Raw genomic sequence first — 18,296 nt, 5'->3', positions numbered from 1 at the left:
CAGAGGAGGAAACCTCTGATGACATGATCAGGGCAGAGATGATGGTCATAGAAGAGATGGCATTTTAGCTGGGTCCTCAAGGATGAATATGATATCATAGAAAGAGGTGGGTGAGGAAGAGCATTTCTATTAGAATAGGAGCAAAATAATCAAAGTGGTCAAAGGCAAGGCTTATCTTTTAAATGTCAGATCATATAATTTGCCTGGAATATATTAATAAGGACTTGAAACTCATGTGGCAGGGTTGATAGAAAGAATTGAAAAATTAATGCAATAACTAATAGAACTCATTGATTTTGGGGGTAAGAGAAAGAAGAAAAAGTGAATTATGAATTTCTGAATATGAATCCTGAAAAAAGTAAATAGAAATAGAGCAGTCAGGTGGAACAGGTATTTTCAAGGGAAATTGTTGCTGTTGTTATTGTTTGGTGGTGGGGGATTGAGGCATATTCAGTTTGAGAAACCTACAAGAAAAATAGGTAGAAGTGTTAAAAAAAAATGTTGGTCAAGAGTTTGGGATAGAGAAAGAGCCACCAACATTAAGGCTCTATTAGACAATGCAGGAGTAGATGAAATGGCGAGAGGAAATATCATAGAGAGAGAGGAGCAGAAGGACAAGGACAGACCTCAAGATGGCAGCCACACTTAGATTTGAAGGTAACGATGAGAAGGCAGCAAAAAAAAAGGAAGGAAGGAAAAGAGCCACCACAGAAGCAAGAGGAGACCTAGGTTGGTAGGGTCACAGAAGCAATGAGGGTCTACTTGGTGCTCCTCAAACACAGCCTCTCATCTTCTCATTTAGTGCCTTCTAACCGGCTGTGCTGCCATGCTTGTAACATCCTCCCCTTTGCCTCCATCCCTGGCTTCCCTGGCCTCCTTCAGGACTGAACTCAAATACCACCTCTTATGAGAGGTCTTTCATGATCTCCCCTCCCTCCTCAGTACTAGTGCCTTTCCTCTGACATCTTCCCAATCGCATTCTTTGTATTTTGTATATAAATGGTAATTTTCATGTTCATTTTCCCCTGTTCCTCACCAGAATGTGAATTTTCTGAAGGCAGAGCTATATTTTTGTCTTTCTTAGAATTTCCAGTGCTTAGTTCTGTAACTAGAATACAGTAAGCTCTTAATAAATGTTTATAGACTGACTGACTGAGAAGTCAAAGAAGGGAGAAATTCTGAAAAAGATGGAGGTGGTCAGTGTTCAACTATGTTCACATTTTCCTTTGAAAATCAAAGGGATGAGAAGCATCCTAACCTCAAATTCTACTCCCTCCAGTAGTCTGCCTATTGTGGGATAAAGTTACTCTTGAATCATTACGGGTTTTTAAACAGATCTGTCTTTTACCAAGAGGCAATGTGACATCACCTGCCTTTCTGGACTTTATGAGGTCCAATTATAAGCCTAATGCTTCCACCCCATAGATAGAAGAACTTTTTTGATAGTCATTACCTCTTGATTTCCTCTTGTTAAGCAGAGACTGGCAGAGAATGATCAATGTGAAGAGAAGGACGCTGAGAATCCCGATGCAGCACACGAGGACAGCATACATGTAGAGATCTGAAAAAGCATGATGAAGAGGTCATGAAGAGACCTGCAGGGCCTAAGGGACACCATCTCCAGTGAGGGAAAGCTCAACTTCAAAGTTTCTGAATGAAGCATCAAAAAGAGTGTGTGTGCCTGTATGTGTGTATATTTGTGTGTGTGTGTGTGTATACACACATACTCAGACTGGTCCTCTTTGAGAAGAAAGGAGAAACAATAACAACAACACATACACATGCACATACTTGTATATTACACATATATCTTATAGTAGTTTTAAACTTTAAATATGTGTATATACATGCATAAACATACATGTATACATTTAGTGCATATGTGTATACATAGAAACACATGCATGTTATATATTTGAGGCTTTCAACTACCCAGAGATTTTTATGCCATATTCATGTGTGTATCTTTATAATTTTTATGTATATGTGTGTGTGTGTGTGTGTGTGTGTAGTATGTGTGTATTCCTGAAATTCCTAGGAAGGTTTTAAATTTTAAATATATAACATATTTATGTGTATGTATATGCAATATATAAAATGTGTATATGTTGCTGCTTAATCATATAATTATTACATATAATTAGAATAAGGATATATTATTTATATATAAAATATTAGAGTTTTGTCAATTAGCCTTGTCTAAATTTTTGTGACCCCATTTGGGGTTTTCTTGGCAGAGATATTGGAGTGATTTGCCATTTCCTTCTCCAGCTCACTTTACAGATGTGGAAACTGAGGCAAAGAAGGTTAAATGACTTTCTCAGAATCATACAACTAGTTAAGTGTCTGAGGTCAAATTTGAACTCAGGTCTTCCTGACTCTAGCCCTGGAGCTCTATCCACTGTGCCATCTAGCATTACAGGTATTATTATCCTCATTCTAAAGACTAGGAAATTGAAACTCAGAGAAAAAAAGACATCTGCTCATGGGGAATCAGCCTATAAGTTCCAGGGGCAGGATTTGAATTCAGTTCCTCCTGATTTCAAGTTCAGTGCAATATCACATTCTTTCCCCTTCCCCCCTGAACCCTACACACACACACACACACACACACACACACACACACACAACCCCAGGTTTTTGACTGAGCTGAACCTTTTACCAGAAAACAAACACAAAACACTGAACTCAAATGTGTTTGTGCAGACATCATTCTCTCTCTATTACAGCCATGCAGACAAACATAGAATAGGTTCGTAGAAGTGATCAGAGATAGAACTGAGACATGATAGCACAGGTATGTTTTGTGACCTCATTGAAATATAAAGTTCATAAATAGTTGAGACTTGTAACCCGACACTGCAGTGCTACCAAACACTATGAACATCATGGGAATGGAGTAGTGATGATAAGGACACATATTACCCAGTCAGGGAAAAACAGAAGAGCTAGAGCCTCTAAGCATGGGTCCCAGTGAGCAAAACATAACCAGGACAGGGATTTCTAGAAGCATATGGGAGCTTCTTACCTGAGGAGGTTATTCAAGGCAATATGCAAATGGTGGGCATAACGTCTTGAAATGAACCCAACTGGTGACTATCTGCTGGCACTGTAGGGATATACTATGGACACCAAAGGAGCATGGAGGCTCTGAGCTCTGGTCTAGCTTTTGCTTTTAGGAAGGAGAGAGAACCTAATCTAGGTCAAGTAGAAAAGAAGGATAAAGGCTAACTCTAAAGTCTAACAATTTTTAGCATTTTAGGATCAGAGATTCAGAGCCACAAAGGACACAGCTTCCTCGTTTTATATATGAGGAAACTAGAGAGGTGCCTCAAAGTAGGGATTTGCCCAAAGTCACACAAAGAGGCAAAGGCAAGAATAAAATCCAAGCCTTCCTGCATTCTTTGCCTTTTATCATAGGATTTAAGACAGAAGGATCATAGGACCTAGAGGTGGAAAGGCCATCAGAGGTCATGTAGTCCAAACCCCTCATGATAAGGAAAATGAAGTTATTAACATACCCATTTCCATGATTCTATTGGCATGGGAATGCTCCTGTTACCTATGGAGGATGTTTGCTCCCTTTTCAAGGCCAAGACCAAGGATCCTAGTTTTGCTGGCCTAGGTGAGAAGTGACAGTCCTCCCTTTGTCCTAAGTAATCTGACTTGATAGAGTTAAAAATAAAGCTTTACAAAGCTGGCTCAATTCAGCCAAGCAACTGGACCTTCCTGGCTAAGAAATGCCAAATAGACAATTTGATGGAATTGTCCCCCTTACAACTAGTTGTTTTGGAACCATGTAGAAAAGGCCAGAGTGTGTAGGTTGTGAGGGGAAATTCAGTACCCTAGGGCCAGGAAGGAACTGATGACAGTGAACACAAGAGAAGAAAGACTGTTTTGGTCGCCATGTTACAAAGCAGTCTGGTGGGGGTGGCAGTGGAAATCTTTACCCCTTTGCCCAGAACAACTGTTATTGGACAACAGATTTATTTTCCCTCTTGTTGCCAACCAACTCCCCTAAAGCAGTTCATCTCTGTTGGAGCAGAATAGGGTTAGGCTACTGTCACTTTGCCCAGAATGCAGAGTGTGGGCCCATTAATCAGAGAACACTCACAGAGAGTGCTCTGGGGTTCAGTTGTAAGTTCTTGCTCTGTTCCTAGCCAGGGCAATTTTTTTCAGGGACAAAGTCAGGAACCAAACACTGCCCCACCCACCGTGACCCCCAGCATTGGAATTCAGTGTAGGGTGGGGAAAACAGCATTGGATTTGAAGCCTAAAGACTTGAATTCAGAACTTCCTCGATCTTAGACCTTGCAAGAAAATAATTTAACTTTTCTGTGCTTCTGTAAGATGGGGATACAATATTTACTCTACCTTCTTCATGATGCCATTGTGAATATTGGATGAGCTAATTCATGGAAAATGCCCTAAAAAAAATCTGTGAAGGGTTATACCAGTGTAAATTGCTATTATGAATAGTGTTAGAATAGCAATATTCTAACATTATCCACCCTTTAGTCTTAACATTTGTTTTCTTATGTGACTCCTATAGGATTGTGTAAGACACTTGAACTTCCAAAACAGTAGGGCCATGAGTTGTCTGAGCTTGTCTTTCACTAGTCAAGGCAGTCAGTCTAAATAGAGTTTTGTAGTAACTCATTTTGGAATTAACTTTAAAGAATATCACATTTGCCATCACATCAGTAATTCCTTCTCCTTTCCCTATCCTTACCTCCATGCCCCCAGTGCTCACTACCTTATTTATTCACTTACTCCACTTACTACCCTGTCCTTTGTCATTAATTTTCAAAGGACACAAATGTAATTTTAAAACACAATTGCAAACAGCCATGCAGAAAATATCCACCCATCACTGGCCTCCCCGAAGCAGATGTTGGGTCTAGAAATTTTGTACATGGATTCATGCATGAATGGCGGGAGGGCAAGGGGATAGTAGCCCAGCCCCATTTCACCCCAACAGAGCTGAAGTGCTTTAGGGGAGTTAGTTGGCAGAAGGAAGGGGAAAAATCTCTGTTACCCAGCGACACTTGTTCTAGGCAAAGAGGTAAAGATTTTGTCCTTCAGGGCTGCTTTATGACATGGTGACCTAAACATTCTTTAACCCAAAGGGCAGCAGCCCAGTTTCTAACCACTTACATAAGCCATCTTGGAAAGATTAAGTGACAATGTTTTGCTGCCATCCAGGAATGAAAATTCCAACAATGTGGCCTTCATATAGAAAATGCCAATACCTAACATTTCAAATTTGAAAATGGAGAACTTGGATGCTTGGATGAGCTCCAGGTATATCAATGAATCAATCCTTGTCTCTCGGATTTCTTATCTAGCTCGTAATATCACCTCTCTCAGGGTGAAATATTTGAGAAGTATCCCAAAGGACTCTGACATCTCACCAACAAAAAGTCTAACAAAGCTCTCTCTGTGTTAGAGGCTCACATCCGGCTGAGCTAAGCTCCAGAAGGAGAGAGAGATATCCATCAGCAATTCTTAGTCTCCTCATCCAAGTACAAAGGGGCAAAGGGGCCCTGCCTCAGTCCCGTTTGTTAAAATTACAGCAATGATTTTGCTAGAAGTTTTGCTTGGGTTAAAATAACAAAGATAAGTTGCTACTATACAAGTTTTATTTTAAAATATTAAACAATACATACATATTTGATTCTTTTTTTCCTTCTGAAAGGCCCTTAATTCCTATTGGCATTGAGTCTCTGTAGGGAATAGAATATAAGGCTGGTGGTTTTTGATAGGGACTGTGGTAGAAGGATTTCTAGATAACATATAATATTTTCAGCTAGGTGATATAGTGTTGGACCTGGAGTCTGCAAGACTTGAATTCAAATCTAGTGTTGGACACTTGCTAGCTGTGTGACCCTGGACAAGTCACATAATCTCTGCCTGCCTCAGTTTCCTCAACCATAAAATGGGAATAACAATAACACCTCCCAGAATCGTTAGGAGAACCAAGTTGCATAATTATAAAGTGCTTGGCACATAGTCATCACTTAATAAGTGCTTGCTTCCTTTCTTCTTTACTATTAATTAATTAATAGACTACTATTTACTATTAATTAATTATTTAATTAATAGGCTACAGCTCAGAAAAGTATGAGTGTTAACTCTTTTTTCAGTAGTGTCCAACTTTTTGTGACCTTATTGGGGGTTTTCTTGGCAAAGGTACTGGGATGGTTTGCCATTTCTTTCTCCAGCTCATTTTACAGATAAGAAAACTGAGGCAAACAGGGTTAAGTTACTAGCTCAGGGTCACACAGCTAGTCTGAGGTCAAATTTGAACTCAGAAAGATAAGTCTTCTTGACTCCAGGTCTGGAGTTCTGTCCACTGAGCCTGAAAAATATCAATATGGCAGACTAAAAAGCCTGAAGTCCATTGTATATGCAAAAACAAAAAAAAGAATTGCTTGTCTCAGTATTGAAGTCATTTGTAGGCCACTTATGACCATATTATATAAATGTTCCATGATAATAATTCATTATACCTTTTTTTATCCAACCTCAGTGATTTCCAAACTGAAAGTTCCTTGGAATTTCAAATTTCTTTAGAAATCCAGGAGAGTCTCTCAAGAGAAGGAATGTCATGGCAAACATATTAGAATTCTGGGGCACAGATTCAGAGCTAGAAGGAATGTTAGAGGCCATTGAGTATACCCTCCTCAAAGATGTGGAAACTGAGGCTCAAAGAGGTTAAGCCACTTCCTTGCCTGGGGTCACACAAGCTAAAAGTGTCTGAGGCAAGACTTGAACTCAGGTCTCCCTGGCTCTTAAATCCAGACCTCTAACCACTGTGTAGCCTAGAAGTCAAGCACAATATAAATGCTGTCTCATCATCACATTATTATCATAATCACCATCATCTCTAAATTTGAAACACACTGTTTCACACCATCTGGGTACTACCATTAGACTGATATGTAAATATAGGCAAATGGGAAGAAAAGTATGGTCGCCATAGTAAAAATGAAAACCTAGCTTTCTGACTCCCTTTCTTATCCATGGCTAGTGGCATTTGATTGTGAGGGTAATTGATACTTTACCTTCAAAAAATGCCCAGGTCTCTTTCTTTTTCTCAAAAGTGGAATCATCTGATGCTTTGGGAGAAATCACTAAAAAGGAAAAAAAGAAAGATGAACAAAAAGCATGTAGAACCCAAAGGAATATCCTTGACTCTTTCTACCAGGGTAACAGGAAGGGGAGTCAATAACTAACTAGAAAAACTAAGCCCATTTTTGAAATATTTCAGAAACAACATCAACAACAATAATACTGAGTTAATGTTTGTGGAAATCCTCTCTTTTTTGGTCTGCAGTGATGTAGTTGTTGTTCAGTCACTGAAGTCATATCCAACTCTTTGTGACCCCATTTGGGGCTTTCTCAGCAAAGATACTGGAGTGGTTTGCCATTTTCTTTCTCCAGCTCATTCTACAGATGAGGGAAGCTAAGGCAAACAAGGTTAAGTGACTTGTCCAGGGTCACTTAGCTAGTGAGTATCTGAAGCCAGATTTGAAATTCCTGACTCCAGGCCTAGAGCTCTATCCATTGTGCCACCTAGCTGCTCTATGAAGTGTTGGGTTTTTTTTTTTAAAGCAATCGGGGTTAAGTAACTTGCTCAAGGTTACACGGCCAACTGGGTGTGGTGCTGAGTATCTGAGCCCGGATTTGATCCCCAGGTCATCCCGACACTGGAGCTGGTGCTCTTACTCACTGAGACACCTGGCCACCCCTAAGCAATTGGGGTTAAGTAACTTGCTCAAGGTTACACGGCCAGGTGTTTCTGGGTGGGTGCTAAGTGTCTGAGCCCAGGATTCGATCTCCAGGTCTTCTCAACACTGGAGCCGGTGCTCTTACTTGCTGTGCTACCTGGCCACCCCGCTATGAAGTGTTTTACAAATCTGTAATGGCTATATTTTGGAGTTTCAGGTCACAAGGAATTCCTCAGAAGCCATTAAGTCCAACACATACTGGGGGAAAAAAAAAAACCTCCACTACAAAAGACTCCAAGTGGTCATCCAGCCTCTGCTTTCAAGTCTTCCAGTGAGTGGGAGTTCACTCCCTCCCAAGGGAACTCATTCTCCTTTTCAATAGCACCATGGATTAGGGAACTTTTCTTTGCACCATGAAAGCTTCCACACACTCTCCCTAGTGCTGCCCTCTTGCACCAAGCAGAATAAATAGAATCCCTGACCCAGTTTGCTTTCTTAAATCCTTGGAGGCAGCCACTATAATCCCCCTACTCTACTTCAGCCAGGCAACCATCCACATTTCCTTTCACTGATCCTCCAAAGGCATGCACTTGGAAGCCCCACATCGTTCTAATTGCTTCCCTCCAGAAAGTCTCCAGCTTATCAATAGGCTGCCTAAGCTATGGTGCTCAGAACCAGAAACAGCTCCCCAGATGAAGTCTGATGAAAGCAGAAGAAGCAAGACTTTCACTGCCTCATTTCCAATGGCATGCAAGATCCCATTAACTTTAGCTGTCTTATCACCCAGCTGAGATGTATGGAGCCTGCAGTCCACTAACCCTCCCAGATCTTTTTCAGAGAAAGTGCCATCTAATCATAAACAGAAACTATTGCTATTGTTCTTTATTTGCCAAGAGAAGCTCTTATGTCTGAGGCATATCTAATCTATGGAACCAAGGAAAAGAACAGGATTCACCCATATTCTAAAGACAGGGGGCCACTTTGAAGTAAGTGGCTAGACTGCTGGGAAGGTCTACTGGAAAGTGAATTATCTCCTTCTTTAAGAATGCATTGAGACCGTGTATGCTTGCCAATCCCCTTTTCCCTTCAGTCAGATATAGTGGACAGAGGAGACAAGATTGGAAAAACAAAAGAGAGAGAGGAGATGAATGGAGTGTTCTTGGGTGACAAAGCAGTCAGCGGTACCTATCCCATCTTTCACAGTGGAATCTGTTAAGGCCTCATTTTCAACTCTGGCATTACTCATTGCATCCCTTCATTCAGCCCTAAGCCTTATAAAGAGAGAGAATGCCTCTCTCCTGTCTCCTTCACAAGATCAGGGCCAGGCTGAAAGGGTATACATGGTTTTAGATAGAAGAACACATTTTAAAACAATATTCTAGGTCTTAACAGGAAATGTGAAAATCCCACTATGTTTTCCAATACCTCAAACCAAAGCTATACAGTAAAATCCTACTCTGCCCCAAACCAAAATCTAGCTACCTATTTGTTGAGAATAGATGAGAGAAATCACATATGAAATAATAATATTAAATAATAGTTATATACTACCTTTGATGCACCAAGCACTGTGCTAAGCATTTTTTACAAATATCTCATTTAGTCCTCACAATAACCCTAGGAAGGTAAGTGCTATTATTATCCCAATTTTACAGATGAGTAAACTGAGGCAGTTTGCTCATTAAGTGACTTGTCTAGGATCACATAGTTAGTATGGGAAACTAGATTGCCTGAAGAATCATTCAGTAGAAGAAAGATGAAGCTTGTTCTTCCTGGTCCCAAAGGGATGGATGAAAGTTAGAAAGAGGAACATTTTATCCTAACAAAGAAAAAACTTCCCGACAATGAGAACTACCCCAAAATGGAACAGGTGGTTTGAGAGAGCAATGACTTCCCAGTCACTGGGGTCTTCAAGCAGATCTGAGATAACCGCTGGTCACCTGGAGAAGATGGTGAGGTAAAGGCAGATTCTGTAGGCAGTTACCCTAAACTTAAATCCTACCTCTGACATTTTTTTTATCTGTGTGACCCTGGGCAAGTCACTTTGACTCAAGACTCAGCTTCTTATCTGTAATATGGGGGACTGAATTATATGACCTCTGAGAGCACTGAGTTTATAGTCCTCCTAATTTCATAATTGTTCTAAGTAGATTAAATTAGATAATTTGGGGACTTCTGACGGTCTCATTGGTCTCCACTAATATACCCTTTGAAAGTTAAGCACACCACACTGGCTCAGGCAGGTTGTTTAGACCACATTATCCACTCTCAGCCAGATCATTCTTATGGCAAAGTGAATCAGCATTATTTTCTGCTCACCCAATTTAAATTATTTCTAGCTCCAAACACATAAAGAAGGTGATGTATCAGAGGTTATATTAATCCTTCCCTTTCATTTTGAACACCAGGGAACAATAATTTTTCTCCCCTCTGCTGTTTGACTTGTGTAGAGGTGTTATTGGGCATAGAGAAGATGTGGAGAGGCTGAAAATAATTACAGGAGGTCGTGCTATGAGGCTACCTGCCTTATGAGTTCTAAGCCTTTAGGGAATCACGTGTGGCCCTCTCTTACTTTCTTGCTCTGATACAGAAGAGAGGATCTAGTCCTCCGTGAATGAGCTCTCAGAGGGCATTTGCTCTTCAGTCTAATAGCTACGACAATCCTTGTACAAGATAAGGCAGAAACAAGCTGGAGCTAATGAAAAGCACAGGCACGGGAGCATGCTCTTTGGACGGCAGTGAACGCTTGAGGGGTCTGGTCATCAGAGCTGACATTTATACAGGGGTTTTCAGTTTGCAAAGCATTACCTCAGTGGATCCTTACAACTCAACGCAGAAGGTGGAAAGTAAGGGGGAAAGGATACTAGATTTGGTGTTAGAGGACCTGAGTTGAAATTCTGGATTTCCCATTTATTACCCACGTGACCTTGGGCAATTAACTTAACCTCTCTGGGCCTCAGTTTTCTCCTCTGTAAAATGAGGGGACTTGAGGAACCTCCAAGGGCCTTTCTAGATCTCAATCTATGATCATGCGATGAGCTTGTAGCCAATAATAACGCTAATGTTTACATAGTGCTTACTGTGTGCCAAGCACTATCCCCACCATAACAATGAGAGGTAGGTGCTATTTTTTTTTTAAGCAATTGGGGTTAAGTAACTTGCTCAAGGTTACACGGCCAGTTATTATTATTTCTGGGTGTGGTGCTGAGTATCTGAGCCCGGATTTGATCCAGGTCATCCCGACACTGGAGCCGGTGCTCTTACTCGCTGAGCCACCTGGCCGCCCCTAAGCAATCGGGGTTAAGTAACTTGCTCAAGGTTACACGGCCAGGTGTTTCTGGGTGGGTGCTAAGTGTCTGAGCCTGGGATTCGATCTCCAGGTGTTCTCAACACTGGAGCCGGTGCTCTTACTCGCTGTGCTACCTGGCCGCCTCAAGGTAGGTGCTATTAGCCCTATTTTACAACTGAGGAAACTGAAGCAAACAGGGTTAAGTGACTTGTCCTAGGTCACGTGGCTAGGAAAAGCCTGAGGCTGGATTTGAACTCAGGAGTTCCTGACTCCAGGTGCAATGCTCTGTGCACTACAGAACTACCTTTTAGCAGTGCTGTTATTGCCCCATTTTACAGAAAAGGAAAGTACCCTAAGATAGAGCAGCACAGTACTGTGGAAAGAACATTGGATTTGGAATCAGAGCTCAAGTGACAGTTTCTTTACCAACTACGTGTACAGCCTCGGGTAAATTATCCTCCCTAGGCCTCAGCTTCCTCATCTGTTAAATGAGAGGACTGGACTAAATGATCTTTCAGCTCTAACCCTCTTATCTCAAAGGTCAAAAACTACTAATAATAATCATAACCATCATTCATAGAGTTCACTAAGGCTTGCAAAGTACCTTACATATGTTATCAGGGGCAGTGAGGCAGCACGTCAGAGTGCTGGCCTTGGAGTCAAAAAGACCTTCGTTCAATTACGGCATTACAAGACACCAACTAGCTCTATGTCCCTAAGCAAATCATTTAACCTCTGTCTGACTCAGTTTCCTCAACTGTAAAATGGGGATTATAAATATTAGCTACCTACCAGGGCTGTTATGAGGATCAAAAAAGATAATATTTGTAAAGGAGTTAGCACAGTGCCAAGGTGCTGGTAGGTGGCACAGTGGATAGTGTTGAGCTTGGAGTCAGGAAGATTCATCTTCCTGAGTTAAAATCCAGTCGAAGACACTTACTACCTATGTGACCCTGGCAAGTCACTTAACCCTGTCTGCCTCAGTTTCCTCATCTGTAAAATGAACTGGAGAAGGAAATGGCAAAAACACTCCAGTATCTTTGCTTAAAAAAATTGAGATCTGGGGCATCTAAGTGGTGCAGTGAATAGAGCACTGGCCCTGGAGTCAGGAGGACTGGAGTTCAAATCTGACTTCAGACACTTGACATACTTACTAGCCTTGTGACTTTGGGCAAGTCTCTTAACCCCAATTGCCCTCCAAAAAACAAAAACAAAAAATTGAGATCATAAAGAGCTGGATATGACTGAAAAACAATTAAGCAACCAGATAACAGAGTGCCTGGCATACAGTAGGTGCTTAAAAAATACTTGTTTTCTTCCTTCCTATTTTATTCTGTCCTCACAACAGCCTTGGGAGGTAGATGCTATGATTATCCCCATTTTATAGATCGGGAAACTGAGGCAAACAGAATTGAAGTGCCCCTCCCAGGGACACACAGCTAGTAAGTGTCTAGGGCTAGGTTTGAATCCCTCTCTTTCCAAATCCGGGTCCAGCATCCTATTCCACTATATCACCCTGCTTCTAAAACACAATCCCAGCTGTCTTTCAGCATTTCCATTATCTGAGTATTAGATACTCATGCCTACAAGGCACCTGTCTTGTAGTGGTCTGACTTCAGGCTGGCTCTCATTAAGTGAAAAATATGTGTACTGAACCAAAAGGCATTATCGGACATCAAACAGCTGATTTTCCTTTCACATCAGCTGTCCCCCAGACATGCAGCCCACGAGTGAGCCCCAACTGGAATTGTGCACATGTTTTAAACCCCCGTGGTGGTGGGTCTTGGACAAGAAGGGAAAGTTATCATTTGAGATGAACAGGGAAGGAGTAAACTCTCTTAGGTAGCAAAACTTCGCCCATGTCTCTGTAAATGTACCTTGTGCAGACAGCGCGATAATCTGTGGGACGATGGAAATAGAACATTAAAAGCTCCAGGAGGTTGGAAGGGGCCAAAGCAAAGGGAAGTAAGTGGATGAAATGCTTTGATGGAACATTTTGTCAGACCAAAGGAAAAACTGCTGAACTTTCAAACCACGGGATGAGCCCTGCTAAGACTTTCTTAGTTACAGTAAAATGCATAGTCCCTGGGCTACAAGGAGCTGCAAACCTAATGGACTCAAATGAGTCAGGAATTAGAAGCTACCTAGTTTTGGGAAGAAGATCCAATGCCCCTGTCGGGGTTCACTTTTCTTTGTGGTATAGCAGCACTGCCTGAATCACCGAGAGAGAAGGCAATGAAAAGCCTTTAATCTCCAGCTTGCTAATGCCATATGAGCCATATAACAATGTAGGGTGCTATTTAATTTCTCGTGATTTAATATTCAGTCAAAAAAAGAGAACCAATATTTGAGTCAGGAATACCAGGCTCAAATCCTGCTTCTGATACATACTAATTATGTGACCCTGAGCAAGTCACTAAGCCTCTTGGTTCTCTAATTATAAATATATTTATAAATAAAAATATAATGTTAATACATTACATAATATATTAATATAACAACTATAATAACATATAATAATATATTTATTTTTATGTTTCATATAAAACATATGTTAATATATTACATAATACATTAATATTAGTGATATATATAATATAGTATAATAATATGATATGATATGATATAATAGTATAGTATAGCATAGAATAGTATATAATACTATATCGCTAGTAATTATTAATAGTATATGTCATATATAAATAATTATAAATTAGAGGGAAGGTACAGATTTGTGCTGGTAGAGATCTCTAATCTAGGGGTTCCCTATACTAATGAAATCATAGCTATAGTACCTATCCTTAGCCTCATATGGAAAAATAATAATAATAATTCACTTTGTGAAGTCAAAAGCTAAATTCATGGTTTCTTTACTACTTGCATGAATTCAGGTAAGTCACTTGACTCTTCTGAACCTGTCTATACACCTATAAAACATATTAACACTTTTGCTATCTACCTCACAGGCTTGTAAGAATAAAATTAAATCATGCCTTTAAGGAGAGAAAATAAGTTATGATAGATAGATTGCCACCCTAATTGAGAAGACTAAGACTTCAGATCTTGCCTTTGATACATATGACTGTGATTATAAGCATGTCCTTCCATCCTGGAATGTTCCCAGATAATTCCAGAAGTCCAGGCATTACAGAGGAGTTGCTGAGACCTTCAGTGATGGGAGTTTTCACATGGAGAAGCTAGCTAACACAGTGAATAGAGTACTGGACCTAGAGTTCCCATTCAGCCTCAGACACTTACTAGATGTCTGACCAAATCACTTAACCCTTATTTGTCTCAATTTCCTCATTTGCTGTTCTTGTTCAGTTGTTTCAGTCATGCCCAACACTCCATGAATCTATCTGGGGATTTTCTTGGCAAAGATACTGCAGTGGTTTGCCATTTCCTTCTCCAGCTCATTTTACAGATGAGGAAACTGAGGCAAACAATGTTAAGTGACTTGCCCAGAGTCATATAGCTAGTAAGTGTCTGAGGCCAGATTTGAACTCAAGGAGATGAGTCTTTCTGACTCCAGGCCCAGCACTCTACCCACTGTGCCACCTAGCTGCCCTAGACATGGTATGATCAGATGGGACCTCACCTGTAAAATGAGAATAATAAATGCACCCATCTCCCAAGACTGTTAAGAGGGTCAAATGAGATAATAATTGTAAAGTGGTTCTCACAGTGCCTGGCACTAGTAAATGTTTTATAAATGTGAGCTAGTTATTGCATAGGTTTGCACAATAACAACAAAAAGTAAGTTTTGTGGACTTTAAAGCACTATCTAGATATCCTTCACTATTATTACTTATCTCTTAAGGTTGCTGACCCTTTTTTTTGAGAAGAGGGAGAGTTTTCTAGAGAGATGCTGACCAGGGTAAATATCATGGTATGAGCCATGTGACATTGTGAGGAAACAATGGGCCACATGATATCTACTGTTACGGAACCAACCGGAAAGGACGAGACCTTGGGGCCCCACTATTGCCACTCTGGGAAAACTTGCTTGGAACTGCTCTAAGTAATGAAATGTTGCTAAAGAATACAGACAGGGAGACAAACCAAGTGACAAAGTGATTTCTATCAGCCTTCTTTCCATAGGGAAAACCAAGTGCAAAACACCAAGGCAATGGACGCGGGTTTGGCAGCCTCTGGGGTGAGAGCAAATATTCAGAAAGGTGTGAAAAAATGAGAAGCTTGTTTCCTGCCTCAGAAAATTCCCACAGATTTCCATGGGAAGGGAATCCACTGCCCTGTTCTACAGGATTATCACAGACAAAACCCTGTCGTGTCATTCCAAGAAAAACAACTTCCAAAGTTAATTCCACCTCAGTGGGCTCCAGTCTCTTGCATAAATATAATGGTTACACGAAAGACAAGATCACAGCGCAGGAAAAATCAGGATTCGGTCCTAGCGGAAGGGGAAGGAAGCAGTCACATAAAAGATCAAATTGCAGAGGTACAGGGAAGTCGCCATACTTTCCAAAGTCAGCTCCTCAGTTCCTCATCTGCTCACCAAAACCAAGAAAGTCCTTTCACAAAGAACAAAGACTTTCATGCCCTAGTTAGAAATAGGGGTTAAAATGCAAATGCCCTTGGAAGAGGCGACGGGGTGACAAACTCACATGAACTTGTCATTGAATCGGTCAGATCCTTATCTGAGAACAAATTTTACAAAAGAGAAGAGAAAGATTGTGAGGCAACTGGGTTCTAAAAGGGTGCTGTGGGAATATTATAAATATATATTACATATACATATATACACACTTGCATGCATAAATACATAAATCTATCTGTCTCTTTAAATATATACATATATATATACAAATATCAGTGTGTGTCTATATGTCTCTGTGTGTGTGCACATGTATGTATGGTCACTGGAAGCTTTCCTGCTTCCTACTTCAAAATGTGTATCCCAGGGCATTTTTCTTCCCTAATGCCTAATAATTCCTCAGTAATTACTTGCTAATCAGGTACTTAAGGAGTTAATTAGCTTCATTGGAAAAAGTCTTTAAGAAAATCCAATATGAGAAAATTCAAGTTTAAATATACACACACACAACCTCCACTTTACAAAGTATTTTCTTTTAATGTCAAAGGATTAGGCACTTAAAAAATAAAAAACTTTGGCTCTTTTTTTAAAAAAAAAAACAAAGGATTCCTTTAAATGGTGAGCTATCCTCCCTGAAAACACACATTGTGCTTGTGTCCAAACCTGTGTTTGGGTCTTTCCACTGCTTGAATAGAAAGTAATCTAAAAAATGAGAGACTTAGAGAACCATCCGGCCTTTAGTGATTTGCTAGCATGTGTATGAGTCAGGACTTGGACTTGGCTATTTTGAATCACAAATCTTGAGTTTTATCTACTATGCCAAAGCCTCCAATGGGTTTTGATGATGCTTTCCTATCAGTGAAGAACCAGCAAAACAAAACTACAAGACTTTTGAGTGTATGCCCCATCACATACTTATTTATAACTGATACATGGACTAATAATTGTGTACATTAGAAAATTTAGATAAGAGAAACTTTAAAATAATGAGATAAAGATGAAATATTTGATCCCAATGTTAATAGGGAGCCACTGAATTTATTTTCATTGCATTATTATTATTATTTTATTATTATAAATTTCTTGTTAAGGGAGTTGCATAGTCACACCTGCATTTTAGGAATAAAAATGTTGGCAGTTTATGGAGAATGAATTGGAGTGGAGAGAAAATTAAGGCAGGGAGAGTAAATGGGAGATTATTGCAAGACTTAGAGCTTGAGGGCCTGAATGAGGAGAATGTTTATGTGAGTGGAGAGGAGCAGACATACTTAAGAGAGGTTTCCATTTCCTTCTCAAGCTCATTTTATGGAAAACTGAGGCAAACTGGATTAAGTGACTTACCCAGAGTCACACAGCTAGTAAGTGCCTGAGGGCAGATTTAAATTCAGGAAGCTGAGTCTTCTTGACTCAGGCCTGGTTGACTGCACCACCTAACTTCTCCTACTTCAGTGATTTACATGTAAATAATAGTGTGAATTTCTAAGTCAAAACTATTATTCTCAACTCCCTTGGGACCAGATTTATGAAGGAAAGTCTATGCATGAGGCAGTTTTATACAGTGGATAGAGAGGATTTCAGACTCAGAAAAGCCCAGAGTGACATCCTGCCTTTGACAGCCACCAGCTGTGTGAACTTGATCTAGTTACTTAACCTTTCATTGCTCTAAGCACCTTTCCAAGACCATAAGCTGCAGGGTACGTACTACTCTGCCTGGCAAACGGATTTTCCTCACTGGAAGTTCCCTATAGCAATGGAAATTACAGGCCCACTGCCCACCCTTCTTCCTTTCCTATGGCTAACCTGAATTTGGAGAGCTTCAGTTTTTACAGAACTTAATCTCTGAGTGGTGGACTTGGAGCCAAAGGGCTTAAGTCCAAAGCCTAGCTCTGACAAAGTCCCCAGTGCGACCTTGGGCAAGACAATTAACCTCTCTGTACTTCATTTCCTCATCTTAGGATGAGAACCAGATGGCTTCTTAAAGTCCTTTCCAGTTCCAAATCAATGATCTTATCATTTTTCTCTGTACTCAGACACCCTGAGTTCCTGAGGAAGCACTTCCCACAAATTCAAGGACATAATGGTAATGGCTCTGTTGCTAAGACAAAATGAAGTTTGATATGAACATTTATTCTTAATTCAAATACATTCAATTAGCTTTTCCCTTCCCCTTCTGCCATTAGAATTCATTTTCCAAGGAAAAATAAATACCAAAACATGAATATAAAAGATGTTTCTGTGATATTTCTAGCTGGACAAGGGATCTCGGGGAGAGAAGACAGAAATCACACAGCTTCCCCATATCCCTAGAGAAACCCCCTGACATTCTTTGTCATTATCTGGATTTCTAAGGACTCACCAGAGTTCCTATCTTTATCAGTCACCCATCTCTCTCCCCTCTTTCAGCTCACCAAGAAGTAGTTCAAGAGAACTTTCTCTAGAGATTTCAGAAAAGCCACATGTCAATAGAACCTCTGGGTGACCTGGAACATCTGGTGAGAGAAGTCCATTCTCAACCACTCCTTCCTTCCGATGTCAGCTGATGGCGTACTTGTAAAGAACAAACTAATGACGTTTCCCCTCAGAACAAAGTTCTCAGAAAAAGAAATAGGACTCTGAGTGACCCAGTTACTGAATAAAAGGACCAGTTTTCATTCTCTGATATAGTAGTTTAAAAATAATAGATCCTGGGGAGGCCAGGTAGCACAGCGAGTAAGAGCAC

General features: G+C 40.4%; 1 protein-coding gene across 4 annotated transcripts in view; it reads right to left on the bottom strand.

Annotated features, from left to right (window-relative positions):
* Positions 1 to 18,296, bottom strand: part of VSTM4 (V-set and transmembrane domain containing 4) — a 166,772-nt gene that overhangs the window by 116,329 nt on the left and 32,147 nt on the right. For all 4 annotated transcript variants that reach the window (XM_069067243.1, XM_069067244.1, XM_069067245.1 and 1 more), the window contains exons 3-4: positions 7,068 to 7,136; positions 1,454 to 1,561 (exon numbers count right to left, since the gene is read on the bottom strand). In XM_069067243.1, the coding sequence (XP_068923344.1) occupies positions 1,454 to 1,561; positions 7,068 to 7,136 (177 nt within the window). The remainder of the gene's footprint in view (positions 1 to 1,453; positions 1,562 to 7,067; positions 7,137 to 18,296) is intronic.

Source organism: Petaurus breviceps, unplaced genomic scaffold (genome assembly GCF_028583685.1).
Source record: "Petaurus breviceps papuanus isolate PSGF00001 unplaced genomic scaffold, PetGlider_PUasm1.0 90740, whole genome shotgun sequence".
Lineage (NCBI taxonomy): Eukaryota > Metazoa > Chordata > Mammalia > Diprotodontia > Petauridae > Petaurus > Petaurus breviceps.
This window is presented reverse-complemented; position numbering and strand designations above follow the sequence as displayed.